The sequence below is a fragment of the Schistocerca gregaria genome, chromosome 4 (genome assembly GCF_023897955.1).
Source record: "Schistocerca gregaria isolate iqSchGreg1 chromosome 4, iqSchGreg1.2, whole genome shotgun sequence".
Lineage (NCBI taxonomy): Eukaryota > Metazoa > Arthropoda > Insecta > Orthoptera > Acrididae > Schistocerca > Schistocerca gregaria.
This window is the reverse complement of record NC_064923.1, coordinates 509584867-509603869: the sequence shown is the minus strand read 5'-3', so window position 1 is coordinate 509603869 and position 19003 is coordinate 509584867. Positions and strand designations below refer to the sequence as shown.

The following is a 19003-nucleotide window of genomic DNA, read 5'->3' as shown; positions in this document are numbered from 1 at the left end:
ATTTTACCCTTTTGGTTCCTATAATTAGACCAATAACTCCCACATATATTCGTTACGGTATGCTACGAAAAACTATTGGATCATGATGTCCCAGTAGAAACTAAGCTGCGGTAGGTGAAAAGTTTTTAGTTTAGTGGCCGTACCTGCGTTTTGTTTGTATGTCTCATGTTATGCAGAATGATATAGAAAACATAAATGGATCAATTTACACGTGGCTAAGTCATAGTCATGCTAGTGGCTTCAGTAGGAAAGGAGGACAGGTAGGAGCCCAGGGGCAAGAGGGATAGAAAACCCACACGTCTGGTGGTATGATAACTTTGTAACTGATGAGCCATAGTTATCACTGGGGGTTCCGGGATGGATACCGATCTTACCTCGAGATCACTGATAAGGACATACAGTGAAAGGTTACACATTTAGTTGGCATATATTCGTTGTCACCTCCAATCCCTTCCACACCCTTTCCCCAGGAGCTCGCTGGCGTGTGAATGTGGTACATTAGACTATCCAGCGGAATCCCCCGTGCGCTTTACATATTTGTGCAATTGGTATCCTAGGTGGTGCAGGGGTGCAGGAAAACAGCAAGATTACCTACAAACCTTAGACAGTTGTATGAGGCCTAAGCGTAACTCGATAATGGTCACGTGATATAAATTTGGTTCGAAACCCCTGGAGCAATCGCTACCGATTAGTATGATGGAAATCGCCTCCCCTTCCCTTGCACCAATAAGATTCGAGTACCTAGTTTCTTATCATCCTTTACAGTGAGTTCACGTATGCACACCTCTTTATTCTGTCTTTGCTTCATGCTAAGGGGTTAATCTTCGTTGAAATCAATAATTCTATACTGAAAGCGGTTGGAAACCATAAGAATGATATAACAAATTAACATATGATTTATTTTTTATACATACTTTCTTTTTTGCAGTGCAATTTTTACTCTAGTTTTTATTTTTTACTAACAAATTCTTTTTCAAACCTGTGTTTGACGACATATACATAGTGGTTTTTTCTACAATGATATTTGCTTCTTATATAGAATACTTTTCAAAGCTACTACAGTTGCCCAGAAAGTAATGCACCGCATTTTTTTTTTCGGCGACAATTCCTTACTGAACATAGTGAGGATTACACATACGAAAGAATGGTGTTTTATGTACGCACCCTATTTTTCCACGTAATCTTCGTCCCATTCTACGGCCCTTCCCCAGCGCGGAACAGGGGCGTGTCCCTTTCGGTACCACTCCTTTTCCTGGTGGCGGAGCCAGTGCTTCACTGTGTGAATCACCTCCTCATCGTCCTCAAAATGTCTTCACGAATGGCATCCTGGTTCCGTTTTTTTTCAGCTCAAAATGATGAACCCAGGTTCCATCACATGTCACAACCCGGGACAGTGTTCTGATGACCTCACCCTCCGTTCCCAGCGACTAGTTGTACTTCCGTCGACAGCAGTGGCTCCATAGACTTTGAACAAGCGTTTGTGAATATTCACCACAGTTTCTTTGTCTGCAGTGAGAATTTCAATGACAGCACGTTGCTTGTAACGTAAATCACCTACAGAAGCCATTTTGAAAGTGTCCTGCTGCTACGCTTCTGTCGGAAATGACAGAAACTCCGCGCCATCACTCAGGAGCCTTAAAATAATATATAGATAACGTTTCGCATTTTTAACACTGTTTTTGGCCGAGAAAAAAAAAGCGATTCATTACTCTCTGGGCAACCCTCTTATTTTTATGACATGTGGACATTGGCTTATTTCAAAATTGTTATTTTGGTCTGAAGTCTTGGATACAAACTAATGCAATCAGGTACATTAAAAAAATACGCTTCCCATTTGTTTAACCATATCTTTCCCATCATCTCCTTCTACATACAGTATAAATGGGATATGAGGACAAGCAACAACAGGTGAAAAAGCGCGCGCGCACACACAGACACACACACACACAGTTATATATGAGTATTCAAATACAGAGATAAGTAGACAGGCAGAACACGGCCCTGCGGTCGGCAACGACTATATAAGACGACAAGTGTCTGGCGCGTAGTAGTTACGTCGGTTACTGCTGCTACAATGGCAGGCTACGAAGTTTTAAGTGAGTTTCAACGTAGTGTTAACAGTCGCCGCACGAGCGATGGGACACAGCATCTCCGAGGTAGCAATGAAATGTGTCTTTTCCTTACGACCTTTGCACATGTGTACCGTGAATATCAGGAATCCGGTAAAACATCAAATCTCCGACACCGCTGTGGCCTGAAAAAGATCTCGCAAGAATGGGACCAACGACGACTGTAGAGAATCGTTCAACGTGACAGAAGTACAGCTCTTCTGCAAACTGCTACATATTTCAATGTTGGATCACAACAAGTGTCAGCATGAGAACTACTCAACGAATCATCATCGATATGGGCTTTTGGAGCCGGAGGTCTTGTAGTCTACCCTTGATGACAACACGACACAAGGCTTTATGCCTCGCCTGGACATTGGACCGTTGATGATTAGAAACATGTTACATGGTCGGTCGAGGCTCGATTCAAATTGTATTCAGGAGATGGACATGTACGAGTATGGGGACAACCTCATGAATCCATAGACCCGGCATGTCAGCAGGGGACTGTTCAAGCTGGTGGAGGCTCTGTAATTGAGTGGAATGTATGCAATTGGAGTGGTATGGGGCCCGTGTTAGGTCTAGATACGACTCTGACAAGTGATATGTACGTAAGCATCATGTCTGATCACCTGTAACCATTCATGTCCATTGTGCATTCCGACGGACTTGGCCAATCCCAGCAGGGCAATGCGACACTTCACACGCACAGAATTGGTACAGGGTGGCTCCGGGAACACTCTTCTGCGTTTAGGCACTTCTACTTGACACCAAACTCCTCAGGCATGGACATTATTCAGCATATCTGAGATGCCTTGCAACTTGCTGTTCAGAGGAGATCTGCACTCCCTCGTAATCTCACAGATTTGGGGACAGCTCTGTAGGATTAATAATGTCAGTTCCCTCCAGCATTTCTTCGGATATTAGTCGAGCGCATACCACGTTGTGTGGGCCCTACGCAATATTAGGCAGGTGTACGAGTTTCTTTGACTCTTCACTGCATGTGTTTCTAAGTGCGAGCGCTCACTCGCGCACGCGTGCTTTTTTGTGTGTGTGTGTGTGTGTGTGTGTGTGTGTGTGTGTGTGTTTGAGTGTATATGTAATATTTATATGCATACATAGTGTGCACTCAGACGTGGAAACTAATACAAATGAGCACAAGTTGTCCTACTATTCATCACACACAACCACTATTTACAAATAACTAGCCACAATCTCAGCAGTCAGTGAACAGTATGTGTATGAACGTTGTGTGTCCAGGAGGGTTCTGATCCTGTCTCCACAGATGAACCGTTCGTCGTCATGATATGGGAGCCACACTGTCAGGTGGGGTGCAGTATGTACCTCAAGGGGTCTCAACAGAAAGACTACTTGGCGCTCCACATGCAGAGCAGAGCCAACGCCCACAAGCACTCAGCTTCTTAAATCATCTATCGAGATAGACTTTGAGGTCGCACAGTGTGCACCCTTAGTGCAGTATGCATAGATTTTGGTCTACGAAATCCACAGACTGTGAACCACTTGCCTTATCTTTCATCAGGCCAAAAATCTTCTCAGTTTCTTGGTAGAAAGAAGACCTGGGAACCTTAAAGTGAATTTATCTATCAGCATGTTTCGGTGTGCTGAGTGACATCCATTCAGAAAAATGTCCAATGAACCCTACCTATGGCCCTGCAGTATCCACATGGAATCACACACACGTTAAATGGTACGTAATTGCACCCAGACTTCGAGGTTCTGATCGAAAGTGCTGCCATATTGACACTTTATCCACATTTTATTTTACATGTCGCTACAAATCACCAACCAAACTGTCTGACATATGGGATTATATTGTAAGATATTATCTGTCTGTCATTAATTTCAATTCTTCAATGTGGAAATCGATTGTGCCTCCTCGTGCCGCTGGTCCATTCGTATAGAATACCACAGAAATGTTTATAAACAGTCTTCCAACAGTGGTACAGGTAAAACATTTGGGTTTTTATCAGTTTCTTTAAGCATACACACTAGGGGTTAGTAATGTCTTGATACACCTCATCCACCTGTCTCTCCAGATAGCGCTCACAGGTGCATAGAAATTCTCTTCATGATAGCAGCTGCCTCACACCTCTGGACGTAGTGCAAAGCTCTCATCAGCACTCAGTGGTGGAGGAAAAAATATTCGCACTACTTTCCTTTATTATTATTATCGTTATAATGATTACTATTATTAAAATGGTGTAGCATGGTAACTACCAAACTCTGAGTGACACCTGAAACTTACATCAATGGTTTCTATACTAGCGAGTGTCTGCAAAAGACGCTTTACTAAAATATGTGTGGTATTTTTTGAACAGAGCCAACTGTAGCATCCAATGGATGGGTAGAGCTCTACAGATACTGGTCATGGTTCACAGCAAGTCTCGGGACATTGGTAAATTCTTCTTCCCCTTCAACAGTAGGTGTTCCATTCATATGACAGACCAGGATTTGTACATGCACTGAAATATGATCCTATACATAAGAATACCTGCAGAAATGATGTAACATTATGTCACTTAGGCACAGTGTAAGCAGGCGCTATTCTGTATAAAAACCACATGATAAGAATACTCATCTCCTGTTGGTTGAAATGAGCAAAGGAATGTTGTTTCCAGCCATAAGTATGAGTCGTTTTGGTGTGAGGAATCTTTCCAGTTAGAGACATGCTAATAGCAACAGCAACAGCGCCAGTAAAATCAGCAGAAATGAAGCGCCATAATGGAAATGATAGCTCATTAGGGGTTATTAAATGACCCAGATTTGACTCCGCTGATACTGTGGATATATACACAAGAAGGTGTTTTATGTTTTTTTTACCATGTTAGTGCGTTTGCACCTAATTTTTCTCATTACTAATTTCTTTGTCTTCTACTTCGTCTTCTGTTGCAGATGTGATTGATGTGTGTGCACTTGGGGTTGCACCTACGACAAATAGTCTACGACATGACAAAATGATGATATGTACATCACCCCAGCATGTTTAGTTGCCCCTGAAAACAACTTCACAGTCTGGGTCATCATCGTCACCAACATATGAACTGATCACACTAGTCAATTTGCCTTTGTTTCTAAATAAACTTGATGGTAATATAGCGATGTATCAGCAGGATATGATGTCCAAACAATTGCTGCAAATAATGATGTGATAAGGGGTTTGGGAAATTATTAACATGCTGCTAATTTAGAATATGAGTGGTACTACTGTAGAGAGTTGCATATATCATTTTTAACTGTGCATGAAACCCATCTATATTTTTCTTCCATTGAAGGTGAGATGGAGGTTGTATGCAGATGCTGACATGCTACTGCAATTACTTCATCATCTTAGTCGACTATAATACGATCTTCACCTCAGCCAGATTCACTGATGATGTGTTCCTCATGACCCTAAACACCGCGACAGCTGGCTTTGTCATTGTCAGTATGATTAGGGCTGATGACACCAACTTGTTTGTCACTGCAACTGCACACTGGACTTTCTTGCAATTGCCATACACCTTCACAGCATTGAACACCACTTCGAAATCACAGCAGTATACAGCCACAATCTGTTACGGATCTTCAAGTAATTCCTGGGGCCACAATGGCTGTGGTTGGTGGCACTTTTAGGGTAGTATCTCTCAAGCCCATAGCGTTTGGTTCGTAGAAAAGGAGACGGCTCCCTGAGTCACATTGTGTTCCGGAAGCCTACGCACACAGACTTGTATTTACAAGCTACGAGCTGTCATCATCCCTCACAGCGCAGCGGTGTATTACGCACGCTAGTGCGTAGGGCTAGAGCTATCTCAGATCAGGACAGCTTATTGGCAGAGCTTAGCCATCTCCGCTCTGTGTTTGCCCAGAACGGGTACTCCGAGAAGCAGATCCGGATAGCATTTCGACCAGCACGCTCCAAACCTCAAGAACAGCATGAAGAAGGGGGTTGGTTTTTCTACCGTATGTCGGTGGTGTGTCTTTTAAGATGGGCAGAATTTTCCAGAAGTACCGGTTTAAATGTGTTTTCCGGCCTCCAGCACGAGTGCAATCAATGCTGCGCTCTGTTAAAGACAACCTCGGCCTGAGAAGACTAGCAATATATAAAATCCCGTGCCAATGCGGGAAGTCTTATATTGGCCAGACGTGTCGTACGATGAAAGACAGATGCGACGAACATAAACGTCACACGAGGTTGGGTCAATCAGAGAAATCTGCGGTTGCTGAACACTGCCTTGACACGGGTCACGGCATGAATTACGAAGAAACCAAGATCCTCTCGCATGCTTCCACATACTGGGACTCCATCATCAAAGAGGCGGTCGAAATACGTATAAGCAGTGGCCTAATAAAGAGAGACACGGGGTTTCACCTGAGCAAAGTCTGGGAGCCAGCCTTGGCGGCACTAAGGAGTCGTCAGCCGCAGAGTGGCAACCGCACCGAATTGACGCAGATGGGAAGCCTTAGCGCAGACGCTTAAATCGCGCGCCAACACCTCGCGCGCGCGAACCGAGTCCGTCGCTCCCGGCCGCATTTACCCGCGCCGCGGCGCGCTTTCGCAGACCGCGACCCGTTCTCCAGCAGAGGGCTCTGGTATTCGAAGCTGTCTACGATTGGTCTTCGATGACGTTATGCCCCGCTGGCGCCTGCGCTGTTGTAGAAAGCCAGCATATAAATTGGCGAGCTTCTCAACGACGCGACAGTAGCACCTGAAGATGGCGGGCAGTTGTCTCGCTGAAATATTGTGCGGGTTCTACAATATTATCCGGCGTAATTCCCGTGAACCTATCAAGCATGATCCCACCACTTCGTATACTACGTCCACAGTACGATACATATCGTATGCAGCAGAATGTCAACTTCTATGCTTGTATAACTCCAGTCGCAACAAATTCGAATCATACGTAAGGGATAACTGTGCGAGATGGTTGTTCGCTGATCTTGAAAATTTTTGAGGAACAGGATTTATCACAACAACGTTACCATGACCAACTCACAGGAGAATGCAACCTTTTACAAGCCATCAGTTGACTCTCATATTTGTAGGGTGCCACCGGATAGAGAAATGAAAACTCCACAAAGAGTCTATTGTCATCGACCAGGGAAGTTCCACAGCGAAGCTGACAATCTTTGCGACTTGCAGTACCAACTGCCAAGGTGCATCTTCCTTCAGGATTTGAGCAGGTATAATCCTCTCTTTCTCGTTCAACAGCTGATTTATGTTTGAAGGGTGTTGATTGCAATGTTATTACTAATACCACTGAGAAGTACGTCTTTTTTTCAAAGATAACCATCCCAGGAAAATTGCTCCACTTCCTTGATGCAATTCGCTACATGGTACTTTATCTTGAGACACCTGCTGAGACGATGCATCAGGAGAATATGCATATCAACAGACAAGCATATTTTGATGATGGTAATTTTCAGCTTGTTCTTTCCATATGAACTCCTAGATTCAATGGACAGACTCCACGAAACCACATTGTCAGACATAACCGTATTCACCTGCAAACGAACAGGCACTGGCGTAATGGTTTTGGAGTATGAGCGCATGGTCAGTGTTTTGCAGGTGTTCTAAATCCCTGATTTAGAAGAATATGTTAAAATTATACATGAACACTGATGTACTCCTCTTTGGGGACATTTGTGAGAAATACCAGTGTTTATGCTTGGGAACTATCTGGATGCGGCATTTTCTTTCATTGTGCCATGGTTTTTGTGAGCCACAATGTTAGGAAGAACTTTGATGTGTTGACGAATGCTACCGTGCTCCTCTTCTTCGAAAACAGAGTTAGTGGAGGACTTCACTACTGTGTGCACATGTACACTGAGACAAACAAACTTTGAATGAGAGAGAAGTTGTATAGACCAATTGGCGATCTAAGTTACTTCCTTTATCTGAGTGTAAAAGCTCTGTATGGGTACACTAAGCTACAAAGTCAAAAATCTGGAGGGGCCTATTGATGTCCGAAGGGCAAATTGCCAGGTATAAGTAAAGGATCAATAAAGTGGCTGTGGATGCTGATGAGGGATGCGTTATGGGTGTAGAACTGGTATATTTCATCCATTTTCATGACGCGCAAAGCTACATGTGGCTGTGTTTGGAGCACCTAGCCTCGTGAAATGATTCCACAATGAAGCTGTTGACAAGCAGTGATACATTCTTCACTACAGAAACATCGAGCAATGTCTCATATTGGGATTGAACTTGTTAGTATCACCTACGGCATCTCGTTCAAGCAGCCTGTTGGTTAAAGCATTACATTAATGTAGGCACTGGACGTAGGGAAAACAAGACTCAGGACTTCGACAAATATTTTTACAAGTTAACAAAAAAATTCCGTTTTCGAGGAAGCAATGGAAAATGTTAGAGAGTATGGAGCAAATCGATTAGTTGTGGGTGGGCGTTATGGTGCAAGAGATTCCATCGCCATACCACCAAGCAAGACATCATCTTCAACGAAGGACTGGTCACTGTGAAGGTGGCCAAGATTATCACGAAGCCTCTCTGTATCGGTATGTGCATTATGAACCTCTCCATACTCCACATGCATCAGTTCCTCTGTGAGTTTGAGAAGCCAAACTTCGTCTATTATAAACTACCTTATATCGATAAACACACGTTCATCTGTAAGGTGTAAAGCTGTCGTTCAAATGAAATAATTACGTTCAACCAAGAAGACTTCGTCACATGTGGATATGTCGCCGGTAATCCTTTTCGAAGGACAGTTCAGAATACCAACGTTGTTCGCCTTATGAGAGACGAGGTTCATTTTTCATACATTGAAAATATATGCATACTGCTTACATCCAGGTGTTACCCAGAGGCTGGATAAGGATGTGCATCGGGCGACCCCAAAAGCTATCTTGGCAGATGGTTACAAGAGGTCTTTGCTCGAGGGCATTAACGCCAGTCCACATGTGGTGAGTCAGTTAGACTTACTATTGAGATGCCATGAGGTAAATACTGCACTGTAGCTTAAAATAGGTTTCTCATATCATGACAACAAATCGTTCATCTGTGGAGAAAGGACAGGGAGCCTACCATATACCCACTATTCACAGATGTTTGAGTTCGTGACTGATTATATGTAAGTCTTTGGATAGGTTGCCGTACTCGTGTGTGTGTGAATATGCACGCCTGGTTGCTCACCATTAGTGCATACATGTTGCGTGTACACTATGTGTACTTGTAAATTTATATACATACATTTGTATGTGTATTTTTTCTCCACCTGCTGTTGCTAGCCCTCATATCCCATATATGTTGCACAAAGAAAAAAATGATGAGAAAGATATAATCAAAATATAAATTTTGCATATAGAGAATAATGCAAACACTGTATTCGTGGAAGGGAAAATAAGAGAAAAAAACTATTAGCTTAGTAAATAATACAATATAAACACATCATATACAATAGCCACAGAAATTATTACGTATAAGAAACAAATAGCTCTGTTAATAACTAACTGTGCATGTGTCATCCGAAGACGTTAATAAACAACTAAAAATTATGTGAACATTGTATAGCTAAAAGGAAATTGTTAATAATAATAAAATCGTAATTTGGTTATATTATTGTTATTACATCGAAATACTTTTCGTAAATAAGTAACGTGAACCTCCACCTGTGCTGTACAGACATCAAATGAAGAGGTTTACACAACTGAACTAGAAATAAAGAATGATGAGTGTTAGGAGGAAAACGAATCTTATTCGTCCATGGAGAGAGAAGAGGAGGTGTTTCCCTCTGTATTAATGGGCTTCCATTGGTGTAGAGGTTCCCATCAAATTTATGTCATATGACTGGTATCGAATTACCTCAAGGCCTCGCACATTTCTTTAAGGCGTATGGGATGCGTCGAGGTTCCTCTGGATGACACTGATTATACTTCGCACAATTTTCTAAGGTGTCAGGGGCTTCCCCTGGATGAACTTGAATGTACGATATACAAATGTCAGTGATTACCCAGGGGGAGTGGATTGGGGGATTACCATGAAATTAAGTAGCTGCAGTGTGTAACGTGAGAGTGGCGGTCTTTCAGTGACCTAGGGATAAAATCGGTACCTGAGCCAGGACAGCAGTGATCACCTTCTCATCAGTTACATTGTCATTTCACTGGACGTGCGTGCTGCCTACCTCCTTTGCCCCTGGACTCATACCCGCCCCGCTATCGAAGTGGCTCCCATTTTTCAATCTTCACAGAAGTTCTGCTGCATACCTTGGTGATCTATCACAGGCAAACTGGAAGGTAAGTTTAATAATTTCTAGTATAACTGAGAAGGCACTTGTCTGTCGTGCTTGGATAGATCAGTTGGTCGGGGGACACTTATACGCGTAAGATAAATGTCCCAGTTCATGTTGTAGTCCGTAACACAGTTTCAGACTCTGAAGAGGTTATCAACATTACCTCTATTGTATGATTCTGCGATATGTGCAGTACGTTGAGCTATTTTCTACAGTAAAACCTTTATAAATGTTCAGTTCTACTAAATGGAATACATTTTATTGCATTACCGGAGACTTCTTATTGAGAATGTGGATGACTTCCGTTTCTCTCATTTCTGGCACATACAACAAATTCTTGCTGTTCTTTCCGATTTTAGATATTATGCTTATCTACTTCAAGAATGCTGCACCATCGGTTTCCCTTTCCACTCCTTGTAACATTTCCACTGGCCAACATTTTTTTCCCTCATAAAGTTTATATTTTGTTTCTTGTTGTGATTCTCTTCTAACAATCTATTTTTCCTTTACAACTCCTTTAACTCCCTTATCGTGTAGTCTCGCTGTTGTATTGCTCCTACTACTTTTCATTTCTTTTCATGTTGAGTATTCGCTTTTAATGACTGTTAGTTAGCAGTATGAAGATATGTGTACATGCTGCTGTCTCACGGTTAAAGATAGAGTCTGTCTATAAGAGACCCTTCTTTCTCATTGTGTGTTGCAGACACATGCGATACACGTCGGTTCTATTCATTATAAATGCTATCAGTAATGAAACACAAACATCAAAAAACGTAGTTTTTGGTTAAAATTTCGTCTTAGACGACATCTGACTATTAAAACATTCGACACCATAAAATGAAATCTCTACAATTGCGGCACATGATTTGTAAATTTTTGTGGTCTATATTAAATTAGGTCTGCTTAAGAAACAGTAAATTTGGTTTTTCGCTTCAGATATACTTAAACCAGCAACTTCTTTGATAAATTAGAAGACAAGTTAATTGGAGATGGTGCTGACAACATTACATTTCAATACACCGACGTTCATCATCTTTAAATTAAATTTTATTCTAATTTCTGTTGTGCTGTTATGTGTGTAGCTTTCTGCAACAAGCTCTTGCTTTCGGACGTGTCATGGAAGATCTATGAGGTACTGAAATTGAAAGAGGTTGAAGGTTTCGGTACACACGTTATCACAGTTTCGTTATCCGGCACACGGCTACTCATCACTTACACATATGAAAAATTTTACAATATGTTATTCCTCATCATCTTGGAATAGACAAATGAGGAAACACACGACTCTCACATTGTTATTGCATTACCATACAAAGAAGGGTAAGACATGTCTGCTACGTGATCACTAATGTTAGTGTTTCCTAGAAATTATGATGAGATCTTACTTTACTTTATTGCTATTCTTATCCGTCATCTTCTTGATAACTGTGCCAAGTTTAACACGCTGTAGCTGATCGATTGACAGTTTGGAATATAGCTCCTGAAATGTGATACGTACCTGCGTGATATATCGCTCTCAATATGAGTAACAGTGCTTTCGGTGGCGTCCCTCCATCCTTTAATGTGAACAAGGGGCCATTAGTTGCGCTCTTGGAACAAACAGGCGGCGAGGAAAATCTGTTAAGAAAGCGTAATGTTTTCTCACTCTCCGATGCTGCGAATATCCATTAAGGCCGGGACGCAGAATAAACAAGCACGAGGGAAGATTAAAACTTCCCTGAGTGAAAAAGAACCTCGTTAGCACACGTAAACAGCGAGAAGCCCGGAACGTGTTCTATTTAACTTAATGATGGCGAATATTTATTTTCACCGATCGTCGTCATAGCAATGGCGCAATAGTGGTTAGGGTTTGTTTCGTTCAACGGAACTTTGTTTGCTGTGACATCGACTTTGTAACGTACTCATCCCTTTGAACATTAGCTTTAATGTACAAACTAGCGTTGGTTCTTGAGGGGCTTGTGAGCATTAAGGGAGGCAGTCACAACACTACATCAGTCTCGAGCTCACATCTAGCGTCTGCAGATGGTGTAAGTGTAGATTTGCTAGGATATATACGCTCCATAACTGCGGGCGTACAAAAGAATAATTGAGATACATTAAAGAGCTAGGTTTCCCTTCTTGTGAGACAGTTTAAGTAAATCGTTATCAAGTTTCGATATGTAAACGTGTTATAACTATTCCAGTACTCATATAAGAAGATGTTATTCCGAAAGTACTGACATATAAAAAAACCATGACATAACGACTAATTTCGAATTTTAGGATGATAAGTCATACTGCACATAATTAATGACTTTATGGCATTGTTTACACGTATGTGGCGCTGTGAAACAAACTCACACTTATCACCATAGAGACTTCAGATGTAATGATACTGCTGTGGCTATGGAGACGAAACAACACGTAGAGAAAGTCCCCTGGACAACGGAAAGTATTTCACATAGTTAGTGTGATGTGAGAATAAACAAGTGAAAGTCCAAAGTAATTATACCAAGTGTCGAAGAAGAATATCAACTTTTAGAAATTTAAAGAGGTGAACTAGAAGTGATAGACAAATTTACCTATTTGGGAGTCAGGATTACAATGGAGGGTAGAAGTTGGAAAAAAATTGTGAGCAGAATACAAGAGACCTAAATTGGATTTAACTTAGGAAAGAGTTTACAGACCAGCAGGAACTTCACCCTGTAACTAATCAAACAGGTTATGAACACAGTTGTTTGGAGTGTTGCCCTTTAAGGGAGAAAACGGCCAGAAGCCCTGGATATTTGGTGCTACAGAAGGGTGAAGAAGGTCAGCTGGAGAAATTGAGTTACAAAGGAATAGGTGCTAAGAAGACTAACAGAAAACCAGATCTCTGAGTATGGAACATCCAAGGAAGAAACCACAGACTCGTAGGAGACGTTTTAAGCTGAAACAATAGCAGAAAGAGCTACTGAGCAATAGAATCGACGAGGAATAATAAAGATGTCCTACATGTAGCAGATTACGAATGATATGGGATCCATTTCACACGCGGAAATGAAGTGGAAGGTACACAGAAGAGGGGAATGGCGTACCCCTGCAAACCATCTTCATTCAACACTAAAGAGAGAAAAGAGAAAGGCTTATTTCTACAGTAACGTATATATAACTCTACATTATCCTCGTTGCAAATGTCGAAAACAAAGGGAGGACATAGATTGGCAATGAATAAACTGCAATAGGTAGATATGTTATTTAGGACCTAGTATATGAGGTATATACCACGCTTCGGCTAAGAAAAGGTTTTAAAACAAATCAATTGAACTAAACTAACGATTATTATATATATTTGGTAACTGATGTTTATGTTTTCTGATAGTTGCATCCTTTTCTTCGATTCACCTCCATAGACCTCGATCGATATTACATCGTTTTCGGCCCCATTTTTCGGATTTTTGTGAATAAAGCCAACTGAGCCCCGATTTGGCACATATTTGATTGAAACTGGAACTGAAGTTTTGTTTTACAAGTTCGTAGTTGGTGGCAGTTACCGAAAAGTCATTATCAATAAAAATTACTAAACGATAATTCGTAAAATTTTAAAAGAATCGCATACGCGTGTAGAGAATTCATTTCTGTTTTTAATTACTTTCATCGAATGATCATTCAAAATTTGGCGTTCAGACTCATATGTGAAATTTGCTTTCCAAACAATATTCATGAGCCACACGTCTAGGACGATGACCATGTTGGTGCTAGGGCAAGGAAAGAAAGGACATGGAAACGGTCAGTGCTACATCATGAGCAGATACGCCGGTGTGTTCAATTTCTGTAAACAATAGTAAATCGCTTCAGAGCCTGTTATCGACGGAAAAAGAGAAAAGAATATACGGAAAACACAGGAAACTCTATGACAATGTGAGAAACACTATGTGTTACGCCGTGGTTACTCGAAGACGTGGTATGTGACAGGTAACACCTGGAAGGAAGGAGACGCATGGTTGTTATTTGTTGTGCTTGATACACAAATGACTAGATGAAAGATTTAGAAGGACGAGGAGTAGCCTTGCTGAAATCTGCATGGGGCAGCAGTTTGGAAATGTGGAATAAGAAAGCGTGTTCGTGGCGGTGACATGGATCTAAAGAGGCTGTAGGACAATAAATATGGGAACATAAGCTAAGAAACGCTAGGAGATATTTTTGGCAAGTGGGAGTTGTTGGGAACGTGAAAGGGATGTAAATACATAACACTTGTTCGTTCGACCATTTCCAACAATTTAAAATTACTCTTATGTGCTGGAAGGGGATTAGAATGAGATCGATGAGTACTGAATAGCAAATTCATGCTTGAATCGGTCTCGCTCTGCGAGTTCGCTATATTGGTAGCGAAAGAAAGGCCTGCGATTTCCAGTTTCGGTCCTGCTAATGCGTTTAACTTGTCATAAATATCAATAAAGCATAGCTCCGCCAAGAGGAAAAGTAGTACTGAGATAAGCACTTGAGCTGTTTTGTTAAAGTACTTTCATAATGGCATTAGTATTAAATATATACACCGTGAACTAGAAATCTATTATACGCCCGTAGATTCCAGGCTCAAAGCAAATGAAGTATATTTTCCTCTGTTTTTATTCGTCGATTACAGGGTGAAACGTAAGAACGTAAGATGCAACAAAACTGTGAGTGTTCATTACCTTAATGGCGTTGAAGATATCAGCTAAGATCACCAGTTTCATTGAATATTGATGTTTTTTGTGGCAACAAGCTATTTTTCCTGTTTTATTTGTTTTATGTTAAAGCAAATGTAGTACCGAAGGAAATACTTTTCAGGCTACTGGCGTGTTGAAATAGAAGCGTAGCAAAATAATAGCCTATTGTGGTGCGGTTTATCGAAGTTGAGATCGGGTGCGGAACACTACGCAGATAATTTACAACTAGAACCTTAATTTCTGCTTACTCAGAGGCTTAATAATTCGATTGCAATCCCATGAACCATCAGAAATGTACGATCGAGAAATGTAATATTAAGAGCGACATGTTTTCGAAAAAAATGTTATCTATGTGCTGGAGAGCGTTGCACTATCAGAGATAGAAGCAAATATCAGTAGAGACACACATGACAATCAATGCAAAAAGTAGTAGTCGAACACACTGGAGGATAATTACGAATAAACTACTACAAGAACACTATCGAAGGGCAGGTTACAAGTTCCATGAAACTTTAAGAGGTTAATGAGATCAGGCTTTCAAGATTCTGTGTAACAAGATTTGAAGTTTTGATTCATCCACTTGATTTATTCAGATCTCAGCGAAACGATACTGACGTGGCGAGTGCAAATTCTAATCTATAGGGAGTGAGGACGTTATCGATGAAAAAGGCTTCCAGAGTTTCAAATTAGTAGTTATTGTGTAAAACACACCATTTTTTTGGCAAACACGACAGTTTTACATCATAATTCTCCGTGTCATAAACGGCTCGTAGGCGCACGTTTCACTGCACGCCAGCGTCGACACTGGGAGACAATTGTGTATCGAAACTACGAGCATTACTTAGCCACAGTGTTAGTGCACCTGGAAGTGAGGACACTTCGGTCGGCATATCTTAAGTCACCGAGTAATTTTGTTGATAGGTCTGCACAGCTGACCTAAAAGCATTGACAGTGCGATGTACTTATCACCGTGTGTTTCCGATAACGACCAAGTGCAATAATGTCGTGGTTGAGTAGTAATAGCGGTCGCTGATAGTCGAACTCGGGAATAAATAATGGCGCGTTGGCAAAAACAGTCTCGAGTCCAGGCAACTAAGTTACCGAAGACAGTTGCTTCTAGCACCTTATAGAAGGAACTTTCAGCACTGCAGCGCGTCAGCAATCGTAATTATCGAAATAATTATGAAAATCTGCCTAGTTTGCACAAACTACCTGGTGTTTACCTAGGGCTCAGCGTGGGTAACCACACCTTCTTCAGAAAAAAATATAAAACTTCTTGCCTAAATAGGCATAGTCAAAGGTTAAAATCAACACCTACAGCGGCAAGACTCCATAAAAATTTTACAAATACACGGTGGAGAGCCTGTGACCATCGTACGTCGGCTGGGGTCTTGCCGCTGTAGGTGTTGATTTTAGCCTTTCACTATGCCTATTTAGGCAAGAAGTTTTATATTTTTTTCTGAAGAAGGCGTGGTTACCCACGCTGAAACCTAGGTAAACACCAGGTAGTTTGTGCAATCGAGGCGGATTTTTCATAATTATCTTATAGAAGGGACTAGGTCAGTTATGAAAACCACGTGGAAAAATAAATTTATTGTCGTTACGTAGAGAGCAACGAAGGAAACAAGGGAAAAAGGAAAAACTAACTGTTTAAAATGTAATGCCATATAACGAACATTGAAAACTAAGTAGATAGAAGAGAAAGGATACGAGGAGATTATCCTTGGACGCAAAGAGGAAAAGAATACGGGGTGAATCCGAAACCAAAGCACAATAGTTGTTTCAGGGATTTTTCTATTTTGGCATGAGGGACCAATGGTCTCCGTAAATTCGTTACGGAATATCAAATAAATCGTGATTTATTCAGCTTGTTACCTGAATTACCGTTGTTTTTTTTTTTTTTTGGTGCAAAAGACTTCAGAAAAACAGTACGATTTGCTGCCACTAAAATAGGCAACACAAAACAGAGTATTGCAACAACCGGAAGACGGAAAACAACTGGAATGTGGTTTCTGTCGCTGTAGGAAACGCTCAGCACAGAGTCACTCTTCCATTGAATTCAGTACACTCGCGCTCAAGTTACATATGAGCCGATTCTTCATCAGTAAATCTATAGACGCTGCTGTGCATCACTGTCAATGTACAGCTACACTTCCGGAAAAAACAAGCCCTTGACAGGAGCGACTACTATTGAATACCAGCTTGTCAACCCAACAAGTACACTGCGAAAGCTTTTTTTTAGGCATGACACACAGCACATACCATTGACGTTAACACTACTGGGCAGCTATCATCAGTTCAATACAGTTACAGAGGTAAATTGGTGCAATAAATCAACGAGTACTCATTTCCCTTGTAAGGAATCACTGGAGAACATACGCCATACCATGAAAATGCTCTGCAAAAGTGTCCGAACAAGATCCTAAATTATGTTGTTTTATCTTGTGTACGGCTGTCTCTGACAAGAAGAAGGAAAGTGATAGGGAGTGTATTAAGAGCTCAAGGAGAAAATTCTATGCTACTAAAGTGAAGCTAGAGGGTATGAACTATGGAGGAACGTCCGGATTATACTACATCTAAAAAATAATTAATGACTTGTTTAATGCTACTCTGAGATGAAGAGGGTGATACGTGAGAGGTTCATATTGTTCAAATGGCTCTAAGCACTATGGGACTTAGGTCATAGTCCCCTAGACTTAGAACTACTTTAACCTAACTAACCTAAGGACATGACACAGATCCATGCCCGAGGAAGGATTCGAACCTGTGACCGTAACAGCAGCGCAGTTCCGGACTGAAGCTCCTAGAAACGCTCGGCCACAGCGGCCGGCAAACACGTGACAGGATATGGTGGATGGTCACATCGAACCAGTGACAAAAGTGAAGACAAAATTGTTCTCGTGTGACGGTAAAGACGGAAAATGTAGCTGTGTAAGAGAGGCTATAATCTATAGCCTCAATCGCGAAAAAAAAAAATTATTAAAGGCAGACGTCGAAGACAGGGGCCACATCGGCCATTGTAATTATACAAACGAAGGTCTCACGCCGCATCATGTATTCTGATTTCGTCAGACAATAGTGTCCACAGATATCTGTTTTCTTACTAGGCACCGCTCGTCATCAACTACGCAGAACATAGCGGGGCTTGTAACTTGTTGCCACAAGAGAATCGACTATTGGAGGATACTGGCGTCTGACGACCGAAGCCCATCAAAATAAATAAAATAATACAGGCCTTAGGGGTGTTGCGGTTTATTACATTTATGACTAGTTTCTGCTTTATTGTGACGATGAGACTGTTGTACGAAACTGTTGCAGGAAGAAAACGCAGAATATCGGTAAGGAGGTCAACGACGGCCGCTAGGCTCCTGTTACGCGGTGGCAGGCGACGGCAGAGTGTTTACAGACCTGGAGCGGCCTTGGCAGCGGCGGCGGCGGTGGCAGCGACGAGCAGCGCCGCGCAGACGGCGGCGAGCGGGCTGTGGCCCCGGCAGCGGCACCGGCTGCGGTTGCAACCGCGGCGGGCCATCACGCTCTCGCGTCGGCGGCGCACATGCTGGCAGTGGCCGTCCGTGTCCTCCGCGGCGTAGCGGCGCCGCCACTGTGCGCCTGCCGGCGTCCGACGCCGCCACTGCCGGCCCGTCCCGCGGCGCGCATGCTCCGCTACGGCGGCGGCGGCGGCGGCGGCGGTCCCACACCGAGACACGACACGCGCCGCGTCGGCTCCCGAGGGAAGCAGCGCCGTCTCCGAGAGCGCAAGGTGACGCTCTTCACCACCCTCTGCCCGACTGCCGGGGATAGGCGGCGCGGCACACACCCAGCCCGACAGCGTACCTATGTCTTATATCCATACTCAGATAGCTAACGTGTGGTATGCGACGAAAGGTACTTTGTATACGTCACTTGCCGCTTTTCCTGACGCACCCCATCACCCTCTGTCAGACTGAGGTAAAGCACAGTCCACAAGAATATTTTGGGAACG

The 19003-nt window shown here is 42.3% G+C and overlaps 1 protein-coding gene across 1 annotated transcript in view; it reads right to left on the bottom strand.

Annotated features, from left to right (window-relative positions):
• Positions 1-18620, bottom strand: part of LOC126267439 (locomotion-related protein Hikaru genki-like) — a 422288-nt gene extending 403668 nt beyond the window's left edge. The window contains exon 1 of the mRNA XM_049972705.1: positions 18430-18620. Coding sequence (XP_049828662.1) covers positions 18430-18550 — 121 coding nt within the window. The 5' untranslated portion in view covers positions 18551-18620. The remainder of the gene's footprint in view (positions 1-18429) is intronic.
• Between the last annotated feature and the right edge of the window lie 383 nt (positions 18621-19003).